Here is a 10194-nt window from a genome sequence, read left to right on the forward strand (position 1 = left end):
TTACGCTATTCGCCGTCTGCAGGGGAGATGGATGTGTGTACATTATATCGTTCGATATAATACGTGCTCCTTGGTGGCACATCCTCTTTGCCACGCATCGCCTAAATTGCTTCCAATCGAGCGTGAAGGAAGTTCCCTCGGATATAGGAATACTTGCAGACCGGCTTTGTTCAGAAAGATAAACACAACCTGTTTGTTTAGTTCTGCGTGTCCCGTTCCGGATCTAACGCCTGAAAATGCCAGCGAACAAATTAGGTGAGCTATTTCATAGAACTGAAAAAGAAACGACGATTAACCTTTAATTGACCGGCACGTGATGGGGCACGCTTGCCGGATCTACTTCTTCTTTTGTTAACGAAACGTTAATAATTTAAAATATTCTTCTCTGGATCTCATCCATCTATAAGAGCGAATTACGTTTTAATCGTAATTGTTGATTTGTTTGGCAACTGCATTATTAGGCATAAAACTTAAATTTTGATTAATACGAAATCACATAAAGTTAATAAATTTTCTGTATATAAAATCAAAATATTACTTTATGTTGTAGATTAAAATAAATAAATATAAATCGAGAAAATTATGATAATTATAAAAAAATTATGCTACTGGAACAAACATACACAGTAGAAGAATATCGAAGAAGAGACAAAACTTTAAATGATATTTGCATGCTTATATAGATTTTCTAACTGTTTCCTCAATATTTATACTTGAAATATATATATTTTTCACATCTTTCGTAATTTCTATTTACAAATAATAATACTTTATAAACAATGACAGAGATATTAATCAGTTTTATGAAATTTTCAGCTCTTTTAAGCGTATCTGACAAGACGGACCTGTTACCACTGGCAAGGAAACTACACGAATTTGGATTGACTCTAATCGCCTCTGGAGGTACCGCACAGGCATTGAGAGACGCCAAGTTACCGGTGCAAGATGTTTCTGAAGTTACAGGAGCACCCGAGATGCTTGGTGGACGCGTCAAGACCCTTCATCCTGCCATTCATGCTGGTAAGAATAAATTTGTTACAATTATAAGTGACTTTATTCATATTTATCAAAATGTTATTTAATTAAGTGCAATAACAACTATGTAGCAATATGTACGACTAAGCTGTGATGCAATCCTTATAATTTTTACATTCTTATTTTTACCATGACAGGCATTCTCGCCAGGTTGACAGATTCCGACGCTCGAGATCTTCAGAAGCAAAATTATGATCTTATCCAGGTGGTAGTTTGCAATCTCTATCCCTTTGTAAATACCATTTCGAAACCAAACGTGACGGCCGAGGACGCGATAGAGAACATCGATATCGGTGGTGTGACTTTATTGCGCGCGGCTGCCAAGAATCATACCAGAGTTACTGTTATCTGTGACCCGACCGATTACGACAAGGTCATCAAAGAGATGGACACCGCTGCCGACAAGAATACCTCGTTGCAGACTAGGTAAGCTTGCACGATATAAATGCAGCCGTGCAATCTTGCGAGATCCCTTATAAATGTATGTATAATTTCCAGGCAAACTTTAGCCCTGAAAGCGTTCACTCACACCGCCGAATACGACAACGCTATCTCGGATTACTTCCGCAAGCAATATAGCCCCGGTGTCTCCCAGCTCACTCTCCGCTACGGCATGAATCCGCATCAGAAGCCCGCGCAGATATTCACCACTCTGGAGAAGTTGCCGTTGACCGTGCTGAACGGGTCACCTGGCTTCATCAATCTGTGCGACGCGTTAAACGGCTATCAACTGGTAAAAGAATTGAAGTCCGCTCTAAACTTACCGGCAGCGACTTCGTTCAAGCACGTCAGCCCGGCTGGAGCCGCAGTCGGCGTTCCCCTGGACAGTATACAGGCGAAGCTGTGCCAAGTGGACGATCTTCACGAACAGCTCACGCCTTTGGCAGCCGCCTACGCTCGTGCGCGAGGTGCCGATCGAATGTCAAGTTTTGGCGATTTCATCGCATTGTCTGAACCGTGCGACGCTATAACAGCCAAGATTATTTCAAGGTACATGATGCTAATGTCTGATATTAATGCATGATGATAATATTGATACAATATTGGTAATATATTGTATTAATATCTCTCTCACAAATGTAAGATGATAATATAATAACATAATATGTAATATTGATGGTAATATTTATATTAATAAATTTCTGTAACTATTTATAGAGAAGTCTCAGACGGCATTATCGCGCCTGGCTACTCGGAAGAGGCTCTTAAAACACTGAAGAAGAAGAAGGGTGGCGCATATTGTGTGCTTCAAATCGATCCTTCTTACGAACCGTCTCCGATGGAACGCAAGACTCTGTACGGCCTGGTTATGGAGCAGAAACGTAACGACGCGATTATCGACAAGTCGGCGTTCGACAATGTCGTGACGACCAAGTCGAAGACTCTGCCGGAAAACGCTATCCGTGATCTGATCGTGGCCACCATCACCGTAAAATATACACAAAGCAATTCTGTCTGTTATGCCAAAGACGGGCAAGTAATCGGCACAGGAGCTGGACAGCAATCTAGAATTCACTGTACTAGGCTTGCGGGGGACAAGGCCGATAATTGGTTCGTTATCTTTTTATTATACATATATAAAAAATAAATGGCCAAAGACATGGCAATAGTTATGAAAGTTATCTTGCATTATCTATATATACTTTTATATTATTAGGTGGCTTCGCCAGCACTCAAAGGTAACAGGAATGAAGTTCAAGAAGGGCGTGAAAAGAGCGGAGATTTCTAATGCTATTGACAATTACGTCAACGGGTCCATTGGGAAGGATATGGATGAAGCTACCTGGGCCGCTATGTACGAAGTCATTCCTGAAAAACTGTCGGAGAGCGATAGGCTCGAGTGGCTGAAGAAGCTGAACAATGTTGCTCTGAGCAGCGATGCCTTCTTCCCGTTCAGAGACAATGTGGACAGGGCTAGACTTGTAATTATTATTATTATATATTACCTTTATTTTAGATACAGTCGTATACAAATTTAAATTTAAATTTAAACATCAATAAATTAAACGTCACTCGACCGACTTATCTTTTTCATAGATATTAAATTTACTATGTTTTATGTTTTTATAATTCTTTTTCCTCTCGTTACAGAGTGGTGTCAAGTTTATTGCGAGTCCTGCTGGTTCCACAAACGACGCAGCAGTAATCGATGCTTGTGACGAACACGGAATAGTGCTGGCTCACACCGGTTTTCGATTGTTCCATCATTAAATCTAAAATAGAATTTTATACATTGTTAGTATTTTTATACGATGTATCGAGTCGAAAGATTTCTTCCAATTAATGTTACAGCTTTTCAATATGAAAAGAGCGACAACATAAAAGCTATTTTTGTACCGCTTTTTTTACTTCTAATGTATATTAAGCTTTATATGCGCAGTTACATGTAAAATGTTGAATATAAATGTTTACATGCATACAATGTTGTAGCTGTGATCTATCGAAAAATTTTTATCTCGCATATACTTTGACTTTAGTTCAGTTAAAGTAGTTATATCAGTTTATTTCTAATATCTTCAAATGATCAGATTAAATAACTATGAGTTTCGTAAGTTACTCGATTCTACTGACGTCAATCAATTTCCATTTTTTCCCCATTCTTTTGAATGCTCGAAAAATGGAAAGAAACTATTTATAAGCACTAAATATCTTGAGAATGCAAATATGTTGTACATATTACTAATAATTTGTACAATATTTTGTAATTTTTAAATATGTAATGAAGTGTGCATTATTGATAAAAAAGTTGTTTTCTAACTATCCCTCCATATCCTATTTCCACACACAAAATAAACGGAAATTATAAAAATTGCAATTAAAAAAATTTTAGCACAAAAATCTAAATCCATAAAAAATCTATAATTAGTATCAAGAGAATATAATCGATGAGAAAGTAGCACTATCTAAAATTCCAAGAATTTCATTAATATTATCCAGAATTTTTTCTTTCCAACAATTTTCTTAATTTCCAAGAATTTTATCAACTTCCAAGAATTTTATCAACATAAATTTTTTCATTTTTTTAGAATTTATTGACATAAAGAATTTTGTAAATTTTTGAGAATTTTATTAACATGAATTTTTCAATTCTTGAGTTTATCAACATAAAGAATTTTCTTTTCTTGATTTATCAACATAAGAATTTTTAATTTCTGATTTATCAACATCAAAAATTTTCAATTTTCAAGATTAAGGAATCTTAAATAATTTAATCTGTACAGTAACATAATGTTAAAATACTCAGTAATTCTAAACTCTCCCATTCTCAATTCTCAATTCCCAATTCTCATTCTCAATTCCCAATTCTCAATTCTCAATTCCCAATTCCCAATTCTCAATTCTCAATTCCCAATTCTCAATTCCCAATTCCCAATACTCAATTCTCAATTCCCAATTCTCAATTCTCATTTCTCAATTCCCAATTCTCAATTCTCAATTCCCAATTCTCAATTCTCAATTCCAAAAATTTGATTGGCTGTCCTATTTTTCGGCCGCCATTATGCGCAATGGCCGCGTTCAGCAGACACAACTGTTGAGTTCGCCTTATCAACACTCTGCGCTGATTGGTTGGTTCTAAAAGTAAGAGCCAATCACATTCGACTGCGACTCAGCGGCTTGGTCTGCTGAACGCGACTAATGTACATACCTATCTTTTTACATCGAAGATCAAAGGACTCAAAGGTGCAAAGACTTTCCTCTCTTTGTCGCTCGTCATGTCGATGTACGGCTTTGCGGCGTTCGGTACCCCGCCAAAGTTTTTATTTACAGAAATATTAATTACAATAATAGCGTGATTTATACAAATTTAGAGAGAAGCAAGTCGAGTGATCATGGACGAAGTCGATAACGCCCAGATAATTGTTAGTAAAATATCTACGTACAACGCTATTTACAAATTCGACCAGATACACAAATATGTCACTGACAGTCACAATTTTTTAATACAAAATTAAACGACGTTACATCGTCAAATTATCGTGTAAGTTTACTATCACGTGCAAATTTACTTAGATTATCCGTAATCAATGTTTTACGAATTGTCTGTGAGTTTATTTATGCATCTGGTCTATTTACAAATCTGTACAAATTTGGCTTTAAAACTTAATTGCGTGTCAGAAGTGTTATTTTTTATTACTACAGATATTGGAGGAAATCGGGGAACTTTTATAATTTCATTTTATGATCCTTTTTACTTGCTGAATAACAAACTCCTTGGGTTTTGCAGGTTATCGCGGACGATGTCTGCAGCAGAGCGGGTATCGCGACAACTTGGATCAATAGCAACAGATTCGGGATACACGCGTACAAACATGTGGACAAATCTTCGCCAGGTTGCCAAATAATATAAATATGCAAAAATCATATATTACAGATCTATATTTCTTGATGTATATGAGCTAGAAATAATGTAAACTGCTATTTTGCTAAATCAACAATTTCTTTTAGATGCCAAAAGTAAATTTGCGCCTTGCGATGCCAAAGTACATTTTCTCCGACCGGAAATCATATTATTCTCACCGCTTTTGCGTAAGCTGGTTAACGAGAGCAACGGTATCTTTCTGTCGGTTCAGAAGCTCAAGTCTTCCTCTTCCGGTGACATTAGGCCGGAGCTTCTTAAGCACAGCAAACAATATAGGTCTATATTGAGAGCCTGCGTGGAAAACTTGCAAGAGATACTACCGAAGGAGCCGTTATCGGAAGAGAAGACGATGCTGGAAAATTTTCTCACTATCTTTTACCAGGTGGAATGCGTCTGGCATTTAACGGAAATTCTCTACGTCGACGTTGTACCAGGTAACGTAAATTAAAAATATAAACGTGAAGTATAATCTACGAAATAATACAGAAATATAAATGTAAATACAAATATTATGTTAGAAAAGCTTCTTTTTGTTTTAAGTACATGGAATCTTTTTTTTTTTTAAACGGTGTTTGCGCCTTGTTTATCAGGCGACGTTGTGCTACCGCAATTATTGGAGTGGATCAGCTTTCATTTTCCCTCGAGAGAACTCGCGGCGTCAAAAATTTTGTCGCAGAAGACGATCGGTGCGGATTTAGAAAATCCGAATTATTGGGAGGCTGTGATGGGCTGTGCGTTCCACGGTAAATTAAATATAGTTTGCCGCCTCCTGGCGATGCACAGCAAAGCGGACCATTCGGCGTTCGTTACTGCGGACAATATTATTAGAACAATGCCCGTGTACAATGTATACGGCGGATATTCTGTAAACGAATTTATTATGCGATGGAAGCACTGGCAAATGGATCTTTGCTCAAATCTAGAGACCAACTACTTCGTTATAGATAGCAATTTGGAGATGCTTATGAAGGTAAAGGAATATTAATGGTTTTTCTCTATTTTCAACGTGAAAGGTAATATTTTGGCTTTGCAGTTGATATCGGGAGACGAATCGGTATTGTGGGAATATTCCATGTATACGGAAGCGTGGTACGAATTATTGGCAGCGAAGTTATTTTATTCAGCTCCCTGCTGCAAACAGATGGAACTTTCGCGCTACGCAAACAGCGTGGTCGAAAGATGGCAAGCTAACAGACATCTAGATCGTGTAATCCTTGCTTTAATGGAAAATGATTTGTATCAGGTTATCAAAGAGATACAATATATGAGCGATAACGGCTGGTTCGCAGCCCACCTGATGGACCTGTTGTACAAGTGTGGAAAATTAAACATTTTCAGCAAAGAAAAGACCAAGTGGGTAGAAATGCAAGTTGAGAAATAATTATAATTATCAGTGAATTAAACTATCTTGTTACAGCGTGACTGCCCAGCTTCATGAATCCCTCATATTGGAGTACGGCACTACATTGATGAGCCAGCGTTCATTGTGGCAGTGCGGCGCGAGTTACTTGATACATTGCCCCACGCAAGGTTTAGCTAGGCTGGAGATCCTGTTGCAGTCGCTACCAACGGGCACGGAGGCGAGAATCAACAAAATCATTGACGTCGCGCGGGACAATAATATGCCGCACGTTGGTAAAATTCGACCTCTCTCTATCTCTTTCTCTTTGTCTCTCTTGGCTCGAAGAGATTTATAATAACTAAAAAAAAAGATTCTTAGTCACTAGCATATGCAAGATCCAAGGAATGAGGAGCATAAGACAGGGGAGATTGGGCAACGCTCTTACGTGGGCGCTCAAGGCACACGACGGCAATTTCACCACGTACATCGCGGACCAATTTTTGAAGCATTACGCGGAATACGGGGAATTGGAATGTCGCGATCTGCTCGAGAACTTGGGCTCCTGCATGTTGGCCAGCGACAGACTCACATTTTTAGGTAAAAGAGTTATATATGTAATCGCCAACGAGAATGAATAATGATAAATATTTCTCTAATGTATAACAATGTAATTATTTGTCGTCACACATAAATCGTATATTGTAATTGATATAAAATTTTATAGGCAAATATTGTGAGTTTCATCATGTGTACGGAATGGACGAACATCGCGAAGCGGCAAGCCTATTGGTGTCCCTTCTAGTTTCGAATTTGACGCCGAAGTAGTAAGTTGTTCGTTTTAAGGATATTTACGATTATACATGAAACTCGCAATTTAATTCGTAAATTTTTGTTTCTCAGTTTTTGGTCCATTTTGCTCACGGACGCTATACCGCTGTTGGAAGCGGAAGACGTGATCTTTTCGTCCAACGATTGCTACGAGTTACTACGTTGCGTAGAGGCTCATGGGGACGATCCGAAATTTCAAGACAAGGTTACCGCCTTCCGACTAGCCGTTGCACGAAATCTCGCACGAGCTTTAAGTTTAGAAGGCTGCCAGGCCGATCATTGACCGCATTCACTGTTGTATTATCTATTGTATAGTGATATCTCCAGTATCTTCCTTTAATAAATTGTAACTAAATTTACAAATACATTTTCTAATTATACGATCTTTTTTCTAATTGAGTCAGTTATTTTTTATCCCATACGCTGTGTGTTATTATTTACAAGAAAAAGAAAATGTTCAAGCTACACTACAAATATATATGAAATCGAGCATTTGCGAAATACGATATTTTTACTAAATATACTGTCGTAAGAATGAAAAATATTGGTATTTTTGGAAAATATGTTTAATAAAAATTTACAAGTAGTTAAATGCAAAGAAAAGAAACAAGATAAATTGATAAATCAAACACTTGTTTTTTTATTTAATTTATAGATATAAATTTTATTCGATTTTACAATTTATATTTAATGTTTATATTTCTTTCACTCTTCCTAAAATTTAAAAAATCAATTATATATTTATACCAATATAATAATACGTTCATCCTATTTATAATTAATATATCTTTGAAAATATTTTGTAGAAAAGATAAGAACATCTGTTTTTAATATTTTATAACATTGAGATTTATTATTTTAAGTATAATTTCATTTTATGGCAACTAAAATATGAATGTAAATCGAAAGAAACTTTAAAAACAGGTGATTTGTCTGGTCTTGAACATATTTGCACCTTCTACGTTCTATATCTTCTTCTCGCACTAAAAGCTACTCGTTTTAAATGCAGAAAGTGCAGACGAAAGGAGCAAACCTAATCTCCCACCACGCTTCCGTTTGTTTACGTCGTGTGAGTCGGTTTGCACGTGTCTGCACATGGCTCGCACCGATTATCCTCCCGCATCTCGTAAGCAAAGATTTCGTTAATTGTCCTATTTGCCGAGATGCTGTTCTATTTACGCTACATCTATATTCGTAATCGTCACGGCATGATATTCATTGCAGAACATGTTTTCCATCACTTTGGTAAATATTGACAGTTATCAGACGTCCCCGGTACCCGAGCTGGACGTGACATTCTCGGAGTTCCGTGGCTCCGAAGTGAAAAAGGTACCGATAATCAGAGCGTTCGGATCAACTGCCACGGGTGAGTCAAAGGCTGCGGTCCACTTGACGCTACAAATGCTTCGAAGCATTCCTCTTCTCTTTTCTTTCAATGAAGAAAGAAGGAGAACGCTCTAAAGCATTTGTAGCGTCAAGTGGACCGCAGCCAAAGTAGCATAACTTTGTCATGTTTCCTGATATGCTGGTTACGCTGCAGATTCATGTTAAAATGAGTATTATCAAAGAGTCTTGCTCCACATAAAGTCTGAGGATTTTTTCAGGCAAGAAGACATGCTTGCACATTCACGGTGTCTTTCCGTACATGTATGTCGCGTGCACTGTTCGGGAGAATACGGATAGCTATGCTTATCAACTGGCTGCGGCGATCGATTCTGCGCTGAACACATCCTTCGGTTCAGCTTTGTCCAGCAGCCAACACGTCTACAAGATCCAGCGAGTGTCGGGAATGTAAGGAAAGTTTAACTGGAAATTGCGACGGATGATTAGTAATCTTATTTTTAACATAGGAGAGTATTGTACATTGTATTTATTAGATGCGTAATGTATAATCGCTTTTGCAGACCTTTCTACGGTTATCACGAGAAGGAACACTTGTTTTTTAAAATATATTTTTATAATCCAGCCATAATTAAAAGGACAGCGGATTTGCTGCAGGTAAATAGTTCTGTTTTTCTGCCTTTTTTTGCACACGAGACATAATCGTGCAATACTGTGTGCCGTTTTAAGGGGGTAAGAATGGAACAACGAAATGAATTTATTTCGTTCTTTTCAGAATGGTGCTGTTCTCAATCAAACTCTGCAGCCGTACGAGGCACACATCCCATATATTCTGCAATTCATGATAGATTACAATCTCTATGGCATGAATTTAATAAATTTGAACAGCGTAAAGTACAGGCACCCTTTGCAAGGATGCGCAAGAGAAGACAGCCAAAGCAGATCTACAATGGATTTGCTAGACACGCAAACGTACCTTCCGATATCCGTAACGAGACAAAGCATGTGCGAGTTGGAAGTGGACGTGCACGCTTCAGAGATTCTGAACGGGCAAGGTGTCACCAAAAATATGGAGCTGAATCCTGGTCTTGCCGCGATCTGGGACGAGGAGAAAGCAAGGAGGGCCGAAGCTGGTCTAGAAGACGCAAAGTCGCAATTATTATATCCCAAAACTCCCAGCAAAATTATTTTACCTCCAACGAGTAGTGATCTTTTTCAAGAGGGCCAATTATTGAAAAGACTGAACGCTATATCACAAGTATTCCATTGTACCATTGTTTGGATTATG

General features: G+C 37.7%; 3 protein-coding genes across 3 annotated transcripts; all 3 read left to right on the forward strand.

The window, feature by feature from the left end:
* The first annotated feature begins 162 nt into the window (after nt 1–162).
* Nucleotides 163–3452, forward strand: LOC112460214 (bifunctional purine biosynthesis protein PURH). Its single transcript, XM_025024819.1, has 7 exons — nt 163–255; nt 817–1020; nt 1173–1461; nt 1534–2025; nt 2194–2586; nt 2693–2957; nt 3127–3452. The coding sequence occupies exons 1-7, from the start codon at nt 237–239 to the stop codon at nt 3244–3246; spliced, it is 1782 nt and encodes a 593-aa protein (XP_024880587.1). The 5' UTR covers nt 163–236; the 3' UTR covers nt 3247–3452.
* Nucleotides 3453–4751: 1299 nt separating this feature from the next.
* Nucleotides 4752–7944, forward strand: LOC112460213 (nuclear pore complex protein Nup85-like). The gene is made up of 9 exons (XM_025024818.1): nt 4752–4895; nt 5261–5366; nt 5482–5829; nt 5986–6365; nt 6429–6748; nt 6813–7030; nt 7116–7334; nt 7462–7561; nt 7638–7944. The coding sequence occupies exons 1-9, from the start codon at nt 4866–4868 to the stop codon at nt 7846–7848; spliced, it is 1932 nt and encodes a 643-aa protein (XP_024880586.1). The 5' UTR covers nt 4752–4865; the 3' UTR covers nt 7849–7944.
* A 700-nt stretch (nt 7945–8644) lies between these two features.
* On the forward strand, nt 8645–10164 carry LOC112460220 (DNA polymerase zeta catalytic subunit-like; the record flags this gene model as incomplete). The annotated part of the gene is made up of 5 exons (XM_025024825.1): nt 8645–8691; nt 8790–8931; nt 9170–9356; nt 9470–9563; nt 9682–10164. Coding segments are annotated over exons 2-5 (903 nt in total), but the record flags the coding sequence as incomplete, so codon positions are not given.
* Nucleotides 10165–10194: the final 30 nt, after the last annotated feature.

Source organism: Temnothorax curvispinosus, unplaced genomic scaffold (genome assembly GCF_003070985.1).
Source record: "Temnothorax curvispinosus isolate PA1 unplaced genomic scaffold, ASM307098v1 QBEX01010399.1, whole genome shotgun sequence".
Lineage (NCBI taxonomy): Eukaryota > Metazoa > Arthropoda > Insecta > Hymenoptera > Formicidae > Temnothorax > Temnothorax curvispinosus.